The sequence below is a fragment of the Apodemus sylvaticus genome, chromosome 6 (genome assembly GCF_947179515.1).
Source record: "Apodemus sylvaticus chromosome 6, mApoSyl1.1, whole genome shotgun sequence".
In the NCBI taxonomy this organism is placed as follows: Eukaryota; Metazoa; Chordata; class Mammalia; order Rodentia; family Muridae; genus Apodemus; species Apodemus sylvaticus.
In genome coordinates, this window is record NC_067477.1 from 38,791,862 (window position 1) to 38,814,839 (window position 22,978).

Below are 22,978 nucleotides of genomic sequence, written 5' to 3' on the forward strand. Positions count from 1 at the left end.
GGATGCTCAGAAGCTGGGGTTCCAGATCTGAATCAGGCCGGGTGCAGTGGTACATGCCGATAGTCAGAAGCAGGCTGATGTCTGAATTCAAGGGGGGCAAGCCTGCTTACAGAGTTAAGAGGATATACAGAGAAGCCCTGTCACTAAAAACAAAACTGAACCAGAAACTTACACTTGCTTTTTGCCATACTGATTGATAAAAAGATTATCACTATAAATATTCCATAGGCTGCTTGCCACTCTAAGTTTTTAAAAGTCAAAGCCAATTTCTTTGATCTTGGGTAGAACTGGCAAGCCAAAAGCTGCTGCCTCCTCCAGTCTGGAAGATGCTGGGGAAGGCATGTCCAGGGCTGCCTGGGCCAGCGCACTCGCAAAGATCCATCTTCAGTCCAATACCCATGCAAGGCAACAAAAGAATCGGGGACTTATTGGTCCTTGTTTGAGAAGGCCACGTATGATGGTGCCAAACCTGGTCCTGAATCCTCAGACACAAAGCCACAGCCCATCTTTCCCAGCTGCCTTTTTCCAGTTCTTCCCAGGCCTGTAGCACTCAGGCAGCCCCGGCCCCCTCTCTAGGCAGTTCCCGGTGAAAGCAGCAGCTGTAATTCTGCTTTGCCGTCTTCAGCCCACAGAGCCCACTTTGCTACTGAAGGAGGGAAGGAAGTCCATGTTTTTATGACTGGCCTTTCGTGCTCTGAGCCGTTGACATTATTCCACATAATATACTTTGGCAAAATTGGAAAAAAAATTTATTTTATGTGTATGGGTGTTTTGCCTGCATGTTCTCTATTCATATCCCATGCGTGTTTGGTGCCAAGGAGGCCAGGGGGTGCTGGAGTCTCTGGAACTGTTGTTTGAGCTGGTTGTGAGCTGCCATGTGGTTGATGGGCATTGAACCTGGGTCCTCCGGAATGGCTTAACCATGGAGCCATCTCTCCAGCCTCCCATGTCAGTTACTTTGCTTTCTGCCCTCTGAGGCTGAAGGACTCCGTCAATACAGCAAGTACCATTTATAAAATGTCCTCATTGGAAACAGAAGGGAGCTCCCACCTTCCCTCCTTCTCACTGTCTGGACAGGACGAGCTGTACGAGAAACAGTAAAGGTCTTGCTCGACAGCCATGAGCAGCCCTGGGGCTCCCCGGGAGCCCCCAAGCCGAGGAGAGAAGGCCACACTGGGAATGTTGGCCTTGGAGGTTGGGCATGGGGAGGGTATGGTTCTGAGTAGGCGGGCATCAGAGAGGCTCCAGATCCTTGTGTAGCAGTCTTGGCCCACTAAGAGAAAAAATAACACAGCAGGTTAGAGAATGAAACCAAGTATGTATGGCACGAAGACACTGCTTCTCAGGACCTCTCAGGGCCAAACACAAAGCCCCTGGTACAGTAGTTCTTGACCTGTGTGTTGTGTTCCCCCTTGGGTTGCCTTCCCCTTGGGTTGCCTAAGACCATCAGAATTACAATTCATAACCTTAGAAAAATCATAGTTACAAAATAACAATGGAAATAATTTTATGGTTGGGGTTACTAAAACATAAGGATCCTTATTAAACGGGTTGTTGTAGTGTTGGGAAGATTGAGAACCACTGCACTAGGAAAAGGTTATTTCTGCCAATACACTTAATTCGCTGTTCAAAATGATAAGGCCATCCTGGCCGGCTGTGAGGCAGCAGTGCCTCAGGTCAGCCAGCATCCTGGCTTAGGGCTCTTCTTAAGTGGAGTCTGGCCCACCTTATCTAGGTTCCTTTGGATGAATACTACCCAGGAAGACCTTCCAACTTTGTTGCAGCCCCACAGAGCCAATAACAGACAGCTACTTCTGGTTAAAGAGTTCAGGTTGAAGTTTGCAGGACTCCCAGTTATGGCAATGCAGCATGGGACAGACACCACAGGGCTTTAAAGTCAGATTTCCAGTGACCACTCAGTGGCTCTGGGACTCTGCTGCCGTGGCTGAGACCAAGACTCGTCCTGGTGCTGAGGAAGATGCTAAGCACATTTAAGCAAAGTCCTAGCCCAGAAATGCCGCTTAGTCCCCAAGGATTGTAACGGACCGGGTGAGCACTTGCTGTAAGAACATTAGCACATACGGCTTTTGGAAGACTGCGAACACGTCAAGGGCCTCCTTCCTGTTCCTTATGTGGAAACACTGATTTGGAAAGAGTACAACCTGTAGTCAGTTTTAACTCCTTCAGGGCTTAGTGGCCAGATAGCTGCTGCTCCTTGTAGATCATGGGTATGTGAGAAGTCAGGAGCCAGGCACTTTAGGTACTCTTAATTTCTCTGCATCCTCTTAGGGGAAAGTAGGCAGAATGGCTCAAGCTCTCTTAAGTGAGCTTTTTAGGCAAGATGGTCCCTGATGGAATCCTGTGATTCAAAGGGGCCCAACGTCCAACTCAGTCCCTCCCTGCCTGTTTCTAGGGTGCTGCCTGCCACTGACATGTTGACAGAGGGCTAGCTGTTGCTATCTCGGTGGTTTTTCTCCCTCTGCTGGTTAAGATGTGAGAGCCCTCACAGGTAGTGCCTAATGGACGGGGCCTCCCAATCCCACACACCTGCCACCAGGATCCCCTCCTCCTCGTGCACATGCAGGGGCAGGTAGGCGTACTCGTTCACATGACCGTCATACTGTCTCACACATTTAGTAGCCCTCAGGTCCCACAGCTTGATCTGTAGAAGCACAAATGGTTACTTGGGAAGGGTCTAGCAGGCACACAGTGACTACCAGGTCTGCAGCCAGAGGGGTGACATGATCTCAGTAGCCGTCTCCTATGATGAAGACTGATGCCTCCGACCCCAAGTCCCATGTCCATCAGAATCACCGAGCAGAGGCCCTCCGCGCTTCTATCTCGGCAAGGCTAAGCTTGTGGAGCAGCAAAGGAGCTCCCAGGAGAGCCCCTACCTTCCCAGCCATGTCTGATGCCATCAGGTATTGCTCCTCCTTGAAGACCTGCACAGAGGTCACTGCTGAGTCATGGAAAATTTGGGTAGCCTTCCAGCCCTTGGCTTGACTTGGGGAACGCAGGTCAATGGCAAAGATCTCCCCAGAACGACAGCCATTAAACAGCAAAGGAGCCTGTGGAGGGAGAAGTGGCCAATTTTCATCACCTGGCAGAAAGGAAGGATATGTCCTGGCACTGGGGCTGGTAGAAGTTTGGGTCTCAGTGGAGTTAGAAGGGAGGCTGATTTTTTTTTTTTTTTTTTTTTTTTTGGAGACAGGGTTTCTCTGTATAACAGAGCCCTGGCTGTCCTTTGTAGATCAGGCTGGCCTCAGAACTCAGAGATCTGCCTGCCTCTACTTCCTGAGTATTGGGATTAAAGGTGTGCACCACCACACCGGGTGGGAAGCCTGAGTTCTTGTAAGAGGGTAGAAGGCGTAGACCCTGTGTCTCCTCCAGTGTCACTTGTGGTGAGCTGGAAGTGCCTGGAGGGAGACCCCTGGCCCCCTTAGGCTTCCTTTCTAAGGCCTAAGTGATGTCTGCCTGTATCCACTATGGCTCTGGTGAGATCTGGGGTGGACTGGTGGCAGCCAGAGCAGACAGCTGGGTTAAGTGTGCGGTTTTTATCACAGAGGGATGAAGGGCCGAATGGTCAGCTCTGCTCCTGCCCAACACAGGTCAGCTGACTCCCTCCTCCCACTCTTTCAAAGAAAGAGAGCATTTCTATAGCTAAGTCCTTGAAATACAGTTATGAGGACAATTTAGTTTTAAATCTATAACTTGTAAGTTCTATATGAAACTAATTAAGGCTATAAATTAGTATTAGAGCTGCACATTGTATTGTGTGCTCCAGGGATGGACTGCTAGGCAGACACTCTACTCACAAGCTGCATCCGTAGTCCCAAATTAGTAGTCCTGACGAATCCAATATTCAAGACCTGCGGACAACTGGCTAAGGAGCTTGGGAGACACTTCCACATCAACCAGTGTTTGCTCAGCTCAGAGCCTCTCCGTGTAGCCTGTGACTCCTGCTAGGTCTGGCAGCCCACACCTTTAATCTCAGCATTCCAGACATGAGGCAGAAGGGCCTCTGTGAATTCAAGGATAGCCTAGCCTACATAATGAGTTTCAGGCCAGCCATGGCTACATAGTGAAGTGGTTTCAAGAAACCCAAATCAAAACAAAACCACAAACAACAACAAACACAAACAAAGTAGCCCACTGATCCTTCCCAGGGTTTGTTTTTCTTATAAGAGATGCTAGTCCAGATGTTACAGCAGGGAATCTCAGTGTCACTCCCACAAATGTTCTACTGTAGGGAACAGTCTAGTAAACCCTTTCCAGTCCAGCCAACCTTGACTGCAAACTGCTGGGCCAAGACATCACTGTTGGTCCCATATGACTGCCGGTGTCCTGTCACCACGTTGGTCAATAGGACCCTCCGAGACAAACCTGGTGGAGACAAGAAACAGATCCCTGAGACCAGGGATGCTGGCAGTCTGGGGACGAGGAACCGCTGGATGGGGTCTTCAGTTCTGTGGAGTTCTGTATTGGACACCCAGGGAGATGACCATGGCTCACCTGTACTGAAGCAGTTATTTGCCTGGACATTCAAGGACCAGGCACAGGACCACGCCCCAGGGATCCGGAAACTGCAGAGCATGCCAGGCTGGTCTGTACCTGCTAAAAGAAACAAAGTAAACCGGCTGCCTTCTAGGTCCAGGGCCATCTCTCCATGATACCAGGCTAGCAACCACAGATCTCAGGCCCTAGCTGTGAGTTAAGGTGTTTCCTAGAGTTGATATCTGCAACGATCACCCCAAGCCATATGCTGATGTATTTCAGAGACAGGGCCTTTGGGAAGTGACTAGGATTTGATGAGGTCATGCAGATGGAGCTCCAAAGTAGCAATGGTGGATTTACAACAACAGAAAGATGTCGGCAGTAATGGGTTGCCCTCCCAAGAGGTTGTCTCAGCCTGCTGGAGTTCCCAGCCTCAGAACTCTCGGACCAGGACTTCAGTTTCCTTATCTGAACAGTGGTAAGATGCATGCCCCACAAATTATTGGGCAGTGAGATGCCAACAGGGCTAAATGTTCATGGCTTCATCTACTTCCACAAGGACCCTGCTGCGGTAGGCACTGCCTCGTCTTCCAGAGGTCAAGCTATGTGCTTGGCTGTGGGAATGCAGTAGCTGTATTTTGAGCCTGCCCTGCCTGGAGTCTACGCTCTTGGAGTTGACCCCATCCGGCAGATGCCAAGTCTCTGAGAGTCTGATGACAGCATGCAGAGGTCTGCAGGAGGGGCAAATTGCCGCCAGTCAGTCAGCCAGCAAGCCTGTCACACACGGGAGCTTAATCAATGCCTCTGAGTGAGCTACAGGCTGCTCGAGCCAATGCTTAGTGTCTTGTCTGGCTAGTTAAGTGCAATTTTGCTCTAGTTGCCGACATGACTTCAAAGGGTTAAAAAAAAGCTACAAACTATAAAATGCAGCAGTCCTGGGGTGACTCTGAGAGCTGTGGCCCATCCCTCCCCATGTGATGAACTGGGGCCTCGCCAGCTTCAGGTACCAACATCTCAGTGACCCCAGGGACACAGGACACATCCTCAAAGCATTATTATTTTTTTTCTGAAGCTAAGGACTCCATACCTTGGTGACTGCTGACAAATAGCGATGCGGGGAGCAAGGTGGCACAGCCTGGCGTCTCGGCAAGGCCCATGAGGCACAGCCTGGTAAAAATCTGTTAAGGACAGGCAGGTAGAGACAGGGCCGTGCTCCGGGAGGATGCCCTTAGTAACCTTCAGGAAGTTATAAAACCCCAAGTAGGGCAGAGCACACTGTCCAGGGGTAACAAGCTCTACACTTTCCACATTCAGTTCCTGTTTCTTTAGGAACATGATGTCACGGACACTGTTAAAAGCCCTTAGTCCCTTGCAGTCTGCTTCCTGTCTTCTACTAAAGAACTGGGGGTTTCAAGGTGAGGTGCATCCAGTAAGGCTGAGGTATAACACGCCCACACATGTACTTGCCTGTGCACATGATGAACTAAGTCTCAAGTCCAATGACAGCATGAAAGTTTAGGAACTCACCAGCTACAAGACTGAATCCATGATAAGTGTCATGAACACGTGTGAAACAAATTTCACACAGAGAACACAGGCACCATCACAGTGGGCTACTGTATTCCTAGAGAAGCCCGCGGCTCTGAGTGGACAGAGACCCCTATGCTCTACAGCCACAGGGCCTAAGACCTAGTCTTGTGTTTGGTGTCAAAAGAACTCCCTTCCTGGAGTTCTGTTCCCCTAGTTGCTCTTCCTCCCTCCACCTCACAGCTGGGATGTGCTAACCCTTTCTACTTATTCCCTTGCCAAAGCAGACCCCTGGCAGGGATGTTGGGTCTGTCAGGTGACCCATGAACCTAAACCTGTATGTCAGTGGTCCTGGAGCCAGGTTTCTAGGGCCCCAATGCTGTCTCTAGCAACTACACATCAAGACACACGTCTGGCCCACAGGAACTTGATCTTCATCCCAGAAACCATCATCCCTGTACCTCAGCTGCTTTGGAGACTCCCTGTTGTGGACCCAGGGGTAGTCTCTTCCCACAAGGTCAGATGGGTGCAGAACGGTCCACCCCTCTGCCACCTCCACGGCTGCTTAGGTCACGCCAGGCCATGGCTGTGTACTAAACCCATTCACCTGCTGAAGGATACAGTATGTGGGAGTCTAAGTGATTGAGTGAGGCCCAGCACACGGAGTTCACCTAGGTGAAGCGGGAGAGAGGGAGACCAGGTTGACTGCTGCTCGTGGAGAACAATGGTAAGATGCTTTCCTAGAAAATGGCTGGTAGGGGCTGGAGAGATGGCTCAGCACCTGGTGCTCTTACAGAGGACTTGAGTTTGGGTGCCAGCACCATGAGAACTAACTCCCTCTTTTGGACACACACAGACATGTGCACAAATATGCAAACACACATACACACCCCTTAAAATGGAAGGAAGCACAGAAGGGGGGGAGAGAGGCGAGAGAAGGGGGGGGAGAGAGAGAGAGAGAGAGAGAGAGAGAGAGAGAGAGAGAGAGAGAGAGAGAGAGAGAGACGGACTTGTAGGGGCACAGCCTCCGGTGTGCTGAGTAAGATTACAGCTACCACCACACTGGGCTCCCCAAGCCATTTTTACCAGTATCTAGCTCGTGGCTTATGTCTTATCAAATAGGAAGTCACTGCCTTAGACACAGCATTAAAGACCATGCTTGGATGGACAGCAACTGACATTTGTGAATCACAGCAAAGGACCCCACCTAGGCTATGATCGCTGTAGCCCACATTCCAGGAACCACACCCCTCCAGATCAGCTCTGATACTTCAGAAAAGAATATCCAGCCAGTGAGAGCACCCTGCCCAGAGCTCACCCCAACCACCTAAACTTAATTCTCTTCTCATGTTAAGCCTCTCTGGGCCTTGCTCTTCCTGTGGGCTCTCGGGAACTAGCAAACCATCTGTCCCTTGAAAAAGGGAGACAACTGCTCCTGGATTCTCCACAACGCCTTTTCGCTCTCTGAATTCAGCCAACTACAGCAGTTCGGCCTAGGGCGAAGGGCAGGACGCTACAGAGCGGAGACGGGACGCACCTTCCTGTTGGTGAAGTACAGGTTCTCATGCATGTGCACCTCGAACGTGGGGGCCTTCAGCCCCTGCAAGTTGATGATGCCGTACTTGGAGCCTCCGATCTTGACGTCATTCACTGTGAAGAGGCGGTCACTGGTAGTATCTGCCTGGAGGGAAACAGGCTGCATGTGATCTCAGGCCAAGCCCCGTGGGCTGTTGCGCTCCTCTCCAGGGGGGAGTAAGGCAGGGACCCAACTTACTCCTGCTCAGTGACTGCAAGCTAGCAGTTATCTTAGAATCTGCCCTGCCATTTCTGAGGCACTGGTGAAGACGGCAATAAGAGGGCCTGACAGAAGTCTGGTGTCCTTAGTGACTACCTCAGAAACAAGTCTGGGGTCTCGGTGCTGGCACAAAGGACTATACCATGTGGCCACCACAAAAGCCGAGTTCTACACAAGCTACACAGTGAGACTCTGTAATCCCAAGCCTCAGGAAGCTAACTTCGGAAGAACTGAGTGAGGCCAGCCTGGAGTACAGAGTCTCCTGGTCTTAAAAAGCCCCCCCCCCCCCCCCCCCGTAAGCTTCCCTGAAAAAACTCTAAACAAAAACCTGTTAAACTAAAATCTCTGTATTTATCTTTTTTCCTACGTAACTGTGTGTTCCTGTGCACAAGTGTACACACACACACACACACACACACACACACACACCTGTGAATTCCTCCTACTTCAGTTTTGAAGAGTTACGAGCCTGGATGTACCTACCTATGATGGGAACCGAGTGGCCGTACTACCCAGCTAGTCACATGTAATGCTGGGTCACAGGGAGGCTGCTCTACCACAGCACAATGCCGGGGAAGGCCCACTGCAGGCAAGGTACCTACTGTCAGGTCACCAGGCCCTCAGGAGGGCCGCTGCAGCAGACTGGGGCCCAGTACCTGTTCCATGGATAGGCTCTGCTGTCAGGGGTCACTGCTGGGCTAGGCCTCAACAACGGCCTCAGGGGTCACTCTGTGGCTTTAGCCTCTCATCTTGCCAGCAGATCACTGTTTCCTGGCCTAGTGGAGCCTCCAAGGCTCTCCCTGGGTCTCCAGGAAGGATGACGGGCACGGAGGAGGCCCAGGGCGAGGGAGAATCCTTCATGTGCAGGGTGTGCTCTGGCTCCTTACCAGCGCATAATGGACCTAGACTCTAAGAGTTGGACTTGGTTTCCAGTCCGGGTCTCAGCAGATACAGAGACTTTCCACTTCCTGCAGATGATGTAATGGAGGTATACTCGGTCCTGCCACCAGAGCCAGGGACACTGAGCAAAGGAACCCACCATGTGGTGGCTGATGGCGCATGGATCCTGCCCACACTGTGCACAGCCAGGGAGAAGATACTTTGTTCGGGGTGTGTGGTCAGACTTGGGTTTATTTCACAGGATGGGGGACACACACACACACACACACACACACACACCTACCTTAAAAATAACCCAAACCCCACCCAACCAAAAGGAAGACACCTGGTTCTTTTTTTTTTCCCCACAGCGATCAGCTTCTTGTTAGCCAGGCTTAGTGCACACTAACGTCAGGCCAGGGATGGCGACCATACCTGGGCACCAGCAGACACATCTCACTCACCAGGATGAAGTTAAACCGGTCACTCGCCAGAGCAGAAGGGTCTGAGCTCTGAATGGCTACCTTCCTCCTCTCCATGCAGCTCACTCGCAGCTCATGGGATAAACTGGAGAGGGAAAGGGATACGGGAAACGGGAGTGCATGGGGAAGGCGCGGGCACCACAGCCAGACACCTAAGTCTGACGCAGGGCTGTCATTTATGCAGAGCCAGCTCTGTGGGAAGATGACTCGAGTGCACCAGTTCAAGGCCAGTCTGGCCACCTAAGCAAGGAGGACATGTTTCAACCATAAAAAAAGGCAAGATAGCTGGGATTCTGCCTTTCCCGTACCCATCCCACAGCAGTTCTCAGAGCAATGCTATGGACAACTGACCGACTGGGTAGCCCCTCCCCAAATCAAAGAGTTAGACTACAGTGATTTCTCTAGTCACCTCGTACAAACATTCTCTTGGGATGAAGAAAATGGGCCAGAGAGATGCTCAAGCTCCGAAGAACACAGGGGTTAGAAGAGCCAGGTGTGCAGCCACCCACCTCCCTGCCCCTTCCTCCTCCATAGGACAGCTTCCTGCCCAGGCTAAGCACAGAGGCTTCTCCCCTGCCGGAGGCCATATGCTGCCTCATGTGGCTGCCTTTCCTGAGGTAGGCACTGGCCCACCTCACGTCGTGCACGTAGAGGAAGCAGAGGGTGAGGGGTTGGGGTCAGGAGCTGGGGTCAGACAGATCCTGTTTCTGTTTTTACCTGGAGTAAGTCACTCAGCTCTGAACTTCAATTTCCTCTTTAGAAAACAGGAACAGCTGCCTCTCAGCTAGCCTTAAACATAACCGGATTTCTCTACCACTGCTCTCTCTCTCTCTCTCTCTCTCTCTCTCTCTCTCTCTCTCTCTCTCTCTGTATGTGTGGTCCTCTGCTCACTTCCCAGCTCCAGCTGTCTCCCTTCATCTTATCTTACTAACTAGACCTAGTTAGTGGACATCACAAAAGATTTTATATATATATATATATATATATATATATATATATATATATATATATATATATATAGGAAATGCTGGGGATTGAATCAGGCATGTGAAGCAAGCACAACTCTACCCTCAGCTGCTGGTTTTCAATCACAAGCCTTTTGATGCTCAACAACAGAAAGACAAGCTGCCCTGGGAAAGGAGCCCCTATAGCCAGTTGGTTGAGTAAAGAGTGTAGCTTTTACATAATAAAGGGCTGGGGGCTTAGAGCTGGGGCTAAAGACCAGCTGAGCGCCCAGGCCGCTGCAGGCAGGTGCAGAAGAGGTAGGGCTAGGAAGCAGGCAGTGAGAACCACATGAAGGAGAGAAGTCTGGTTAGGATAGAGGCTGGCTGAGAGACATCCCCAGCCAAAGGAATAAAGAGGAAATAAAACAAACTTGTATTAGATATCTCCGTATCTTTATTAAACCTCAAGCAGGATTCCCCAAAGCCCCATACAGATCTATTTGTGAACTACAGAAATAAGGACAGGAAAGAATATCCAAGACAAAATAAGATGTTATCTTACCGGCAATAACTGGAGAAGTTGAGAAAACCCAGCTGGCTTTTTCGAAGGATGGAAGATGCATTAAATCCCACTCTGGTAATTTTCTAAGTTTATAAAAAAAAAAAAAAAAAAAAGATTCAGTGAAGGCAGCTCTGCTGGCATAAACCCGGAATTCTAGCATTGGGGAGGCAGATACTGGACACAGTGTTTTCCAGACCAGCGTGGGTTATGAGAGACCTTGCCCAAAAAGCAAAACAAAACAAAACAAAAATCACTGTGTATTTGTTGTGTTGTAGTTTGGGTAACAGAGGTATTTACTTCCACAGGACACAGGGAACAGAAATTTGATCTATGACATTTGATGGTGCCCTCTGAAAGTTTCCCCTCATTGGCAGTAGGACAAACCCAGCGCAAGGCAGTCTAGGGGTTTGCCAGTCTGTGCCGTACCTCGTGTTTGCTCATAGGCAATAGGCTGGTGTATACAGAGTACGACCAGATGCCAGGGTCTATGTCAGCAGACACAAAAGGAAGTGGGAAATGGGGCCTCTTGCCTGGTCTTTTAATCCATCATTTCCATGCCAGGGAAACTCTGATAGCACAGTCTGATGTACGTGAGTGTCACAGGGCAGCCTGCTGTCAGCGGCAGGTGGGTGCTATTGGAGTAGCGGGCACTGGGTAGCCAAGGGTAGCCCACCTTTTTCTGCTCATCCTCTTGCTGCAGCAGCTGCAGCCTCCTGCTCTCCATCTCCTTGTGTTGGATGCCCTCCTTTGTGAGGGGGTTGCAGTTGTTATGACCCGGGAGCAAACGGAAGTATCGGTTCTTTTCAGGGTCAAAGTAAAAACCTGGAAGATCTTTAGGAAAAAGAATTCAACTGACCCAATTTAAAAATACCACCTAATGATAATAAAAAGCCCGTGTGTCTTTTCTGCTGGCTAAGTGATAGTCGTGGTCAGCCACTGAGGACCATACTGGGGAGACCATCTGCCCCAGAACCACTCCTGACACCTGACTCCTGTCAGTGGATCAATTTGTTTCTAGAATTCCCTGAAGTCAACAATGGGCTCTTGACTCCCCCCAACAAATGAAGAGACAGAGCCCTGACTGAGGGATGGTAGCCAGGCAGGTGACTACCTGGTTTGAGGCAGGATAAGGCTTTGTCTCTCCTCCGGGGAGGTCAGTGGCCCTGTCCGGTTTACCCAGTTTACTGCCTACCTGGCACTGAAGACTCTCCATCTCTGCTGGACGAGGCTGATGAGGACTCAGCATCATGGTGGCCAGAATCTTGTGAGCCCTGAGGTGCCCCTGTGGTGTACCTGTTGACACACAGGTGTGGCAACTGGAGTGTGTGTGCTCATGGGGGCCAAATGACAATACTGCGTGCCAATCCTTTTTGAGGCAGAATCTGACCTGGAACTCACAAAGGGGACTAGGGGTGCTGGTGAACCCCAGGGTTCTGTTTGTCTCTGTCTTCCCAGCACTGGCGTTACAAGCACATGACCCCCACACCTGGCTTTTAAACATGGGTTCTGAAGAATCAAACAAGTCTACCTACAAACCAAGCCACCCGCCCAGTGCCGGCTCTCATTCATTCTCACTGAAGGTCCCTCGTAGCCTTTACCAGACCTGTGTGACTTGGGAGCACTGACCCCTTCAGTGAATCACCAAAACCAAAATTACCAAAAAAGGGTTGGCTTCCTTTTCTTCCCCTCCTCCCCTCCTCTCCCTCCCCTCCTTCCTCTCTCCCTTCCTAAGAGGACACAAGAAGCCCTTATCCACTCAGTTCTGCATTTGCATTCCTTGAGGACTTTGGAATTTCCAAGGACAAAAAGAAAACCAAGGCCGGGCAGTGGTGGTGCAGGCCTGTAATCCCAGCACTCTTAGAGGCAGAGGCAGGCGGATTTCTGAGTTCGAGGCCAGCCTAATCTACAGAGTGAGTTCCAGGACAGCCAGGGCTACACAGAGAAACCCTGTCTCGAAAAAAACCAAATCCGAAACAAAACCCAGAGCTATTAGCCAGTAAGGTTACCAGCTGGGCTCTCCGTCTGAGTGCATTACAAAGCAAGGTGAGCTTTATTCTTTATTGGCTTCAGCAGCAGAAGGCTTAAATGTTATCTGGCCAGACAACCTTACAGACGGGAAAGCGGGAAAGCTTAGGCGAACAGAGGTAATCTCCTCAGTAATACTAGGGTGGAGCCATGGTTGACACACTGGATCTGTAAAGTCACCAGGGGCCTCTGTGGCAATTAGACTGGAATGCGGGGCGAGAAAGTCTCTCCTCACACACAATAAAAGGAAGTCTGCAAAGCTAAGCTGAGGGAGGCAAAGAACAGCCTGCATCCCACCAATGGGATCCCATCCTGGCCCAGGTGTGGGAAAATCATCTCTCCCTCTTCTGCCCAGAGCTTTCGGGCGGCCGTCTGTGGTCGGCAGGAAGATGGACTAGGAGTCATGACAAACCTGGTCTTTCTCTCCAAGGGCTGCTGCTCCATTCTTTCAACATGGAGCCCAAAAGTGGCCGCGCCCAACAGGTTTCCAAGTCACTCTGCCAAACTGTGCTTGGACTCTTGCACAGATCACATCTTGATGCCCATTAAGGCTTGTGGGAAGGCCTGAGGCCCAGAAAATACCCACGACTCAAAACATACCAACGCTGGGCGGGGTGCTGACCTTCCTATAGTATGGGTCAAACTGGAGATTTACATCCAGGGAGACTCTTCAGGTGTGCTCAAGGCTCCAAGGGCTGAGCAGCTTATTAAGGATTTTTACAGGACAGAGCAAGATGGGACAGAACAAGACGGGACAGAGCAAGTTGAGAAAGCAGACCTCCAAGGGTTACAGCTATTTTTTTCTCCCATCATCTCTGAAGGGATTTGTACTGTTTGTGTTAATCTGGAGAAGTACCTTGATATTTGAAATCATGACCCTATATTTGGAAATCTAAAAAGCGTTTTAAATGCGTATGGGTGTGGGCAAGCATGCACAGGTTGGAGGTCAACTTGAGGGGAGTGTTCTTTCCTACCACAGTGGCAGCACGACTTCCCATCCACTGAGTCATCTTGCCACCCCCAAATTTATCTATTTTAAGGGGAGGGCTGGGCTGGCAAGGCAGCTAAGTAGGTACGGATGTTTGTGGTCAAGCCCAATGACCTGAGGTTGATATCCGAGACTCACACGGTAAAGAAAAGAACTGATTCCGACAAGGTGTCCCTTCATATGCATGCCGTGGTGTACACAAACACACACACACACACACACACACACACACACACACACACACGACCAACAAGTGGAAGATTCTGAAAGCACATGTGTGTTGTAGAGTGGGAGCATGCTATGAACCTGAGGTACACACAGACTTTCTCCTGTCCTCCCAGAGAGTCCTCGGTGAGGCCAGGTGGAGAATAGGGTGAGGGTGGGGGTGCTCTTGTTCTGAGAGAAGAATGTACTTCACAGTGTGACACACACACACACACACACACACACACCTCATAGTTTACATAAAGATTTGTATGTATATTATGTAAATGTTATATTGAAAGGGTTAACTCAGAAACTTTAAAAAGGTCAGAGGCTAAATTACATTCCTTAGACCACAAGTGGGTGGGGGGAGACCGGCCTAAGGGTGGGGGCACATTCCAAAGGATGGACCTTGGGCCACTTACCTCATCCCTAGAGACCAGTCAGTTTAAAGGTAACACTGTTCTGTCAATCACATTGTACCTAATGGCGGCTGCCGTGAGGACTGTATAAAAGGTCCACTGTGTGGACTGCACAGGTCCTTCTTTCCATGTGCAGAGTGATCCCAGCATGCTGGATATTAAATAAAAATGCCTCTTGTGGTTTGCATCAATTCCCATCTCTGCATGGTCCACTCAGGGGGGGGTTTCCAGTAAGTTAAGACTCCCCTGAGTCTTACATTATGCTATATATATTTACATAAACAACATATATGTTAGGTATATATTTATATAAGTCCTTTCCCAGGACTTATATAGCCCCAGAAAGATCTCTTTTTTTTTTTTTCCTCTCCCAAGTTCCCAAACTAGAAAAGTAGGTCTCCAGTTGTCTCAAGACAATTGTACCAGGAGCCCATGGCTGACACTCTGGTCAGAAATCAGTCACTGTGAAACAAAGAGTGTGACTATGACCTCACTTCTCAGAGCAGTGGGTGATGGCAGGCAACATGTCAAACTTTCGAGCCTACTGGTCTCACTGGCGCTGCATTCTGAGGAGCATGTGTGTGAGCACGGTCCCGGACAACACACAGTCCCGGACAACACACGGTCCCAGACAACACACGGTCCTGGACAACACACGGTACCGGACAACGCTGGAACAGTACTGAGCAAAGCTGGCCCTAAAACCTTGCACACTTGCCTCTCACTGGGATCACACTGGCTGAGGGCAGGGCTCTGGTGGTGGCTTCTTCGACCACGTCTTCTCCTACCCTTCCAGATGTTCCTGTCCATTTCCGTTCCTAGGAGAGAAACAGAGATCACCAGACACTCCAGCAGCTCCCCCATGCTCCCAATGGTCACTGCTAAGACTGCCACCCACGCCTTTATCTGCCTCCAGCAGTCCCAATGTCCTCTCCCACCACTGACCCTGTAATCCACTGTTCCAGAGAAGAGACGTGACCAGGCAGGAATAACTTGTTCTGAACCTCTTCCTCAACGACTCATGTGAATTCTTACTCTTGTCTCAGAGAAATAAACATCTGTCTCTATGCCTTTCCAAGACACTCCCCTCCCTCCTCCCCCCACCCTTCCTTGGGGACATCACAGATGTCTAGTTTATGTTTAATGTTTAATTCTCTGCTCGAAAGCACACCAGTGGCTTCACTTGCAGGTGCTCCCCCTGGAATCCAAAGGTGCAGGGACATTCCAGCAGAGCAATCTACATTCGGTGTCTTCACATCCCCTGACCCCAGCATTCTCCTAAAACGTTCTCACTGAGGTAGCAACTAATGATGCACACTTTTCAAAGTGGGAGATGGGAGTCTCATTTAGTTCCCATTCCTGTACTTAGTTCTGAATGGCCAAAATGTATACTTGGAAGGTTCAGGCAGTGAGGTCACTAAGTTAAGGCCTAGGCTGCCTAACTTCCAAAAGAGCCCAACAAAGACCCGAGAGACGGCTCTGCAGTTGGAAGTACGCGCTGCTCTTGCGCTGCTCTTGCGGGATAACTGGAGTTCCGTTCCCAGCATCCATAGCGGGTGACTCACAACCACTTGTCAACTCCAACTCCAGGGGATCCAACGTTTTCTTCTGGCTCTGGAAGCACCTGCACTCACAGGCGTATATCCTACGCTCACATTTACCTGATTTTTAAAAAGTTGCTCAGTGGGAGGTAAGGGTGCTCTTTGTTTGAACCCAGGATACCACATGCACACCTAGGCCCTCTCCCAGGACTGACCGACCGCACAGTGAGCACACATACATGCAGGAAAAGCACCCATACACATAAAATAAAAATAAATAAAGGTAAGATGGCTGGTGGTACCCTTGTAATCCCCAGCACATGACAGGAGAAAGGCAAGCTCAAGGTTGGTTATCCTTTGGGTCACACACGAGACTGAGACCAACCTGAGACCCTCAAAAACAAAAAGCACCCCTCTTTAAAAAAAAAAAATCAAAAAACCAGTCCATGTCTAAGGACTGGAAGTATGTTTTTCTAAAATACAAGCTCACTTTCAGGATGCATACTGTGTTTTATATCTGCAATTTTTTGTTTTAAACATTGTTTATACACTCCTGTCTCACTGGATGTGAATTCCTTTGTTTTGCTACAGGGCTGGAGACTGACCTCAGGGCCTTGTGCGTGCTAGGCAAGAGATCCGGGCTTGTTTCTTCTATTCTTAGCACCCACTGACCTAGTTGGCTACGTGCAGATTACTGCTGAGCTAAACAAAACATCGACCCTTCCCTCCCCTCCCCCAATAACAAACCCTGCTGCTGCTTTTCTATTCTATGGTGCTTGGGGAGGAATACTGCCGCCCCCAACCCCCAGTCTTACTATGAGTTTACCTCCAGCTCCCTTCACTTATGAGACATTCAAAACCAAAGTGGGTATTTTGTCAGCATCTATGTCTGCCCATCACTTATATGCCTGGCACCTGAGGAGGCCAGGAAGAGGGTGTCAGGTGCCCTGGCACTAGAGTTACTGACAGTTAAGAGCTGCCATAAGGGTGCTGAGAATCAAGCCTGTGTCCTCTGGAGGAACAGCCAATGCCGTAACTGCCAGCCATCTCTCCAGCCCCACTTCCCTTTAAACCCTAAGTAGCTTCCTACTGCAGGATGTTCTCCTTTTCGTGGACACAACACCCACCATGCAAGTGCGGAAGGAAGGCACTGGGAAGTGGGCAGGACTATGGCCCCTGCCTCAGGACACCACTCACATCCTAGGAGAGGACTGGGGGCAGGGAGACATGTGAGGAGCCTGCAAGCAGTTGGGTACAAGCAGAGTCAGGTACAAGGGACTGCAGGAAGAGGCTGGGTCAGGCCGGAGCGGGCTCCAGGTGCTAGGGTAGAGGCTTGACAGCATTACCAGTTAAAGGAACTAACCTCAGACAGTTTGAAATCTGCCATCTTTTGTGGTGTGGGGTGAAGAGGTGTCCCTCTGCACAGCCAAAGCTAGCACTCAATGTGTGATTCTGGCTGCCTTGGCCCTCCGTATGCTGTGTCGACAGATGTGCACGATCATATGCGGTTTGAAATCCATGATATTTTTTTTTTTAAAGATTTTATTTATTTTATGTGAGTACACTGTAGCTTTTACTCACCACCACAAGAAGAGGGCATCAGAGCCCATCTCTAATGGGATCACCCACCACGTAAGCCACCATGTGTTTGCTGGGAATTGAACTCAGGGCCTGAGGAAGACTAGTCAGTGCTCTTAACCACTGAGCCATCTCTCCAGCATCCCCCTCCCTGAAATCCATAATCTTAGATTATGAGAAAGGTCACATGACTACATAGGGCATTACAATGCCCGGGAGCAGTATTTTATAACTCTATTTCCTCGCACCAGACTTTCCCTTAATCAGTTCTACTTTCAGTAGCATTTCACCGAGATAACAAGCTTAAAGGAAGCTGTGCAATTTAGGAATCTAGATTCTAAGTCAAAAGAGATAAAAGTGAAAATGGGAAAGTGTGTTTAACACTATTATTTTCCCCTCTACATCCAATCTGTGTCATCTGTTGATGCCTTAGCTGCCAGGTGGGTGTCTGCCCAGTTCCAGATACACACTCAAAGCTAGGCAGGCCCAGGATTGTAAACTGAATACTTTGCAGGAGGAGGCTGAAGGAGCAGGAATTAAAAGGTCACCATTAGCTACAAAGTGAGGTCAAGGCCAGCCTAGCTCTGAACCTCCCTTGGAAGTCCAGAGTGGCTGGGGCGCAGGCCCACTGTCAGGAGGGAAGCCAGTGTGCTTTTTTTTTTTTTTTTTTTTTGGTTTTGAGTCAGGGTTTCTCTGTATAGCCCTGGCTGTCCTGGAACTCACTCTGTAGACCAGGCTGGCCTCGAACTCAGAAATCCAGACTCTACCTGCCTCTGCCTCCTGAGTGCTGGAATTAAAGGTGTGGCCACTACTGCCCCACCCAGTGTGCTCTTTATGATCTGGGGAACTGCTCATGTCATGGGGAGGCCACCTCATTTCATGTTTACAGAGCGTTCAAAGGTTCAGTTCCTTCGGCTCCCCATCTTTCCACCTTTCCTTGTGGTGACCCAGAAGTCCAGCACCCTGTCTGTTTGCAGTTTCCCAAGCCCTGCTTTACATCTGAGGCAAAGGTCTACTTGTTGCTTTCATTCTGTGAGAGGCTGGGCATTTTTCCCTGTGGTCAGGCAGTTTCCCCACATATTAAGAGTGTTTTAGAGGACCCAACAGCCCCCATTCAGCCTTTCCTCTCGTCCATAACCTTTCCAGGCATGGCCTCTATAGTCCCCACGATGCGGGTCCTGGCAAAGGCTTTGGTTTACTGGGGCTCTCTGTGTGGCAGCAAACACTGGCTAAACAGCAGATGGCACCCATGGCCCTGGGCTGGGCGCATTATAAAAGCAGCAGCTCTCATGTAGGGCTCGTTGCTACCCAAGGATAGACCCCAAGTGCTGTGGGACATCTTAATGTGAGGCCTGGGACTGTTTCATCACTTCACCCCAGCACAGGGCTAGAGTGGGGCCTGAGGTGTGGGGGTAATTATAAAAACACTCGGAATTACATGGTAACGTTGCAAATGTACTATATTTAATGCAGCATGCTACAATATTCAATGAGGGCTGTGGGGACAACTCTTGGGTAAAGTCCTTGACATTTATATAGGCTGGAATCTTCAAAACACAGTTTCTCTCTATGGGAGGTTGGAGGCAGAAGATTCCTCATAAACTCTGAGGCCAGCTGGCCTAATGAACTAAGAGAGAACACAAGAGACCCTGTCTCAAACAAGGTAGGTGACAAATGGCACCTCAGTTCGTCCTCTAACTTCCACACAACAAACAAAAATCAAATAGTGTACTGGCTGGTTTTGTGTGTCAACTTGACTCAGGCTGGAGTTATCACAGAGAAAGAAGCTTCAGTTGGGGAAGTGATGGGGGTGGGGTGGTGCCTTGTGGGTGGTACCATCCCTGGGCTGGTAGTCTTGGGTTCTATAAGAGAGCAGGCTGAGCAAGCCAGAGGAAGCCAGTCAGTAAGTAACATCCCTCCATGGCCTCTGTATCAGTTACTGTTTCCTGACCTGCTTGAGTTCCAGTCCTGACTTCCTCTGGTGATCAACAACAACATGGAAGTATAAGCTGAATAAACCCTTTGCTCCCCAAATTGCTTCTTGGTCATGATGTCTGTGCAGGAATAGATACCCTGACTAAGACAAATAAATAAATAAATGATAGATAGATAGATAGATAGATAGGGTAAATGCAATCATAGGAAAATTTAGTAAGATCCTGACTCCTAAGACATAATAAGATGCAAAATGCTAATGCCACTAGCTGGTAAAACCCAGGATAAAATGCCTCCTTCAATAAGGTTTCCACCCTCAAAGGTATGGACCATGAGTGAACACAGGAGGGGAATGAGAAAATGCAGATATCTCATTCAGAGTTCTGTCCCATGCGGAAAAATGAGAGTCTGGAGAGGGCTCTGCAGCTGAGAGCACTGCTGCTCATGTAGAAGACCTGGGCTTAGTTTCCAGGACCCACTATCAGCTGGCTCATTACCTCCTGGAACTCAGCTCTAAGTGATCCAACACTCCTCTGGCCTTTGAGAACACTCAAACACAAGTAGTATTCACAGCTGGGCAGTGGTGGCACACACCTTTAATCCCAGCACTTGGGAGGCAGAGGCAGGCAGATTTTTGAGGGATTTCTGAGTTCGAGGCCAGCCTGGGCTACAGAGTGAGTTCCAGGACAGCCAGGACTCCACAGAGAAACTGTCTCAGAAAAAACAAACAAACAAACAAAAACCCCAAGTAGTATTCACACACTCACACACTCACCCCTATCCTTATAAATTCCATCCCTAAAATCCACAGGAGAACCAACTCCACAAAGTTGCCCCCTGGCCTCCACATACACACGTGCACAAATACGTCATACATACACATAGATACACAACCATAATAAATTAAGCCCCACTTTACAACACAGAGACCGAGGCTTATAAATCTCACAGTATCTGACTAACAAAGTTGCATTGGAGATGCAGGAGCATCCTGCCACTTCTAGGCCCAGCTACCCACAGGACACCTCAATTGATTCTCACCATTATTGACAACTGGATTTCCAGGCAGTGGGATGTTTGTTGTCTCCGGGTAGCTGACTCATTAGTGGTTTTGTTTTTTGTTTTTCTTCTTACTGACCTACTCCGCACACAACACCCTTTCTGTGGACATGCAAGGTGGAGGGAGGTGGCTCTCCCCAAAGTCACTAGAACTGGTGTGGAAAGGCTGCATTTCTCACTAGCACACAACTTGGTGTGTGTGGAGTGAAGGCTGGTCCACGGCACACCAGGGTTTACTAACTTTCCCAAATACCAGCCTGCACAAAACCTCAGGCACGCCTCCACTTAACCTCTCTTTCTGTGTCTTACACAGATACCACTAGGACTGAAGACACGACTCTGCAGTTAAGACCACTTGCTGTTCTTCAAAGAACCCTGAGTTCAATAGACAGCACCCACACGGGAGCTTGCAACGTCTCAAATTACAGTTCCAGGAGTTTGACACATTTGGGTCTCTTCGATTTTCTAAAGACATGTAAGTACACACACCCACATACACAATTAAAAATAAAAGTTCTTTTAAAAGGTGTGTGTGGTGGTGGGGGCGGCGCTAGAGTAATGGCTCACCGGTTAAGAGCACTGACTGCACTTCCAAAGGTCCTGAGTTCAATTACCAGCAACCACATGGAGGCTCACAACCATCCGTAATGAGATCTGACGCCCTCTTTTGGGGTGTCTGAAGACAGCGACAGTGTACTTACATATAATAAATAAATAAATCTTTAAGAGAAAAAAAGAAGAAAAAAGGAAGGGGTGTGTGTGTTGATGCCTCAGTGGTTAAGAGCGCTGAGGAGCCAGTTTTAAATCCTAGCACCCCGCAGGAGGCTCACAACCATCTGTAATTCCGGTTGGAGGGGATCTGACCGATCCCTTCTGGCCTCCCTGAACACCAGGCTTGTTCTCGGTACACTCGTGTATCCATATGCATAAAATAAGCCTTACAAAAAGCAAAACCATAAACTTCCAAAATGTATACCAAAAAGTACTACTGGCCTCGTGTTTCTTCACAGCTCAAATTTCAACCGAGGCAGAGGCCCTAGGTCGACCGGCTGGACGCTGATGGGTGATCCTGGGGACCCCGCAGGACCCGCCAGGTCTGGGCCGACGCCCACTCCAACCCTGGGCCGCACGCTCACGCCTCCTGCCTTCAGTCTGGCCTTCCCTGTCCTCTGCGTGGGTACAGCGGCACCCTCCGTCGGCGCCCAGGTACACACCAAGCGTGGGAACAGTCTTACCTGCGCAGATGGTTCTCTCTCAGCGACACTTCTGGGCTGGAGTACCTAGAGGCGTGCGAAGATCCGGAAAGACCCCCATGTTCTGTGTAGTCGCAGCCCATAGGACTAAAGCGGCCAGCTCTTTCTTCTCATTGGATTAGACTTTTGTCTGTTTACGTCAGTAGGGGCGGTCTTTACGGAGGGCGGGACTTAGGACTTCCGCCTAGTCCTAGTCTGGCGTGCCCGGGCTTGGCACGCTTAGGGGCGGGGTCTGCCGTGCTTGGGGGCCGGGCTAGAGATTGTTACCTCCTTATAGTACCTCCCTGGTACTCTCTTGACAATGAAAGTTTTCCCAGCTACTGCGGATCATATCCCAAGACATTTCTCTGCTTGGAGCCGGTACACAGGCCCGAGTTAACACTGATATGTGAGGGAGGGAAGATAATTGTTTTGTGGAAAGAGCAAAGGAGGCTCTGAGGGGAAAGAGAAAAAGAAATCTGTAGCGAGTGTTTGGGACGCAGATGCCAGGAGGCTCCTTGAATCTAGGTCAGGTTGTTTCCTACTTGCTATGTGATCTAGGGTGCGCCTATCACTTCTCTGTGCCTTAGTTTCTTCCACTGTAACAAGAAAGTTGAACAAATATTCTAAGTCAATGATCTCCAGCCCAAAGTTTGTACAGGTAATATTTCTAGAATGATACACGTGTGCCTGAGCCAGAGAACCACCTAGAGCAGCACTGCAAAGAAGATGGAGTTTGTAATAGGTCAGAAGCGACACTAGTGTGAGCAGAGTTGGTTCAAATAGGCCAGGCTAAGTGGGGACACCAACAGGCTTGATCTGAATTGCATTTGGAGTACAGGATCCATTCCTGAGACTCATTGTGTGCTGTGCCAGCCCAGTTCCTGAGTGCTGGTGTCACTAGAAGCTGCTATCAGTGATCATAGATGTGGACCTATGAAAACACTTCAGTCTGTAGCAAGTTTACAGATGTGTGCATGCAGGGGTGCAAAGTGCTAAGCTCTGAGGGAAATGAGAGAAGAGAGCACTACAGCTTCCCGGAGCTTGAGCGGCTTGAAAAGGACAAAGGAAACTTCCAAGCTGATGTGATATGTGGCTAGAAGCCTGTTCCAGCTACTGGTTGGGCTAGCTGTGAGGACCTTGGAAGCTTTAACAAAGTGGTTGAGGCTGGAGAACAGCCTCAGAGGTAGGGAAAACGTGGGACTGCAGACACTAAAGCTGTACTTAGGGGACCTCTTTTGGGTGGGGCAACAGGTTGCAGTGAAGGCAGTGAGGAAGGTTACTGAGGGGATGGGGGTGGGCAGATGGGAG

At 49.6% G+C, this 22,978-nt stretch overlaps 1 protein-coding gene across 2 annotated transcripts; it reads right to left on the reverse strand.

Annotated features, from left to right (window-relative positions):
* Window positions 1-732: 732 nt before the first annotated feature.
* On the reverse strand, window positions 733-21,795 carry Dcaf4 (DDB1 and CUL4 associated factor 4). Of its 2 annotated transcripts, none has more exons than XM_052185498.1 (14): window positions 21,671-21,795; window positions 15,041-15,140; window positions 11,876-11,976; window positions 11,357-11,514; window positions 10,684-10,766; window positions 9,160-9,262; window positions 7,559-7,702; window positions 6,643-6,692; window positions 5,582-5,661; window positions 4,513-4,611; window positions 4,286-4,383; window positions 2,895-3,068; window positions 2,548-2,662; window positions 733-1,273 (listed from the first exon to the last, which is right to left on the reverse strand). In XM_052185498.1, the coding sequence occupies exons 2-14, from the start codon at window positions 15,130-15,132 to the stop codon at window positions 1,011-1,013; spliced, it is 1,560 nt and encodes a 519-aa protein (XP_052041458.1). In that variant the 5' UTR covers window positions 15,133-15,140; window positions 21,671-21,795; the 3' UTR covers window positions 733-1,010. The 2 variants fall into 2 exon arrangements, with proteins under 2 accessions (XP_052041458.1, XP_052041457.1); XM_052185497.1 differs by having other exon boundaries at window positions 4,513-4,614.
* Window positions 21,796-22,978: the final 1,183 nt, after the last annotated feature.

Coding starts and splice junctions, on each gene's coding strand:
- Dcaf4 (XM_052185497.1), bottom strand. CDS start 15,132: ATGGACAGGAACATCTGGAAGGGTAGGAGAAGACGTGGTCGAAGAAGC. Junction 7,703..9,159: donor ACCGGTTTAACTTCATCCTG/GTGAGTGAGATG, acceptor GTTTCCCTCCAG/GCAGATACTACCAGTGACCG. Junction 2,663..2,894: donor CATCAGACATGGCTGGGAAG/GTAGGGGCTCTC, acceptor GTGCTTCTACAG/ATCAAGCTGTGGGACCTGAG.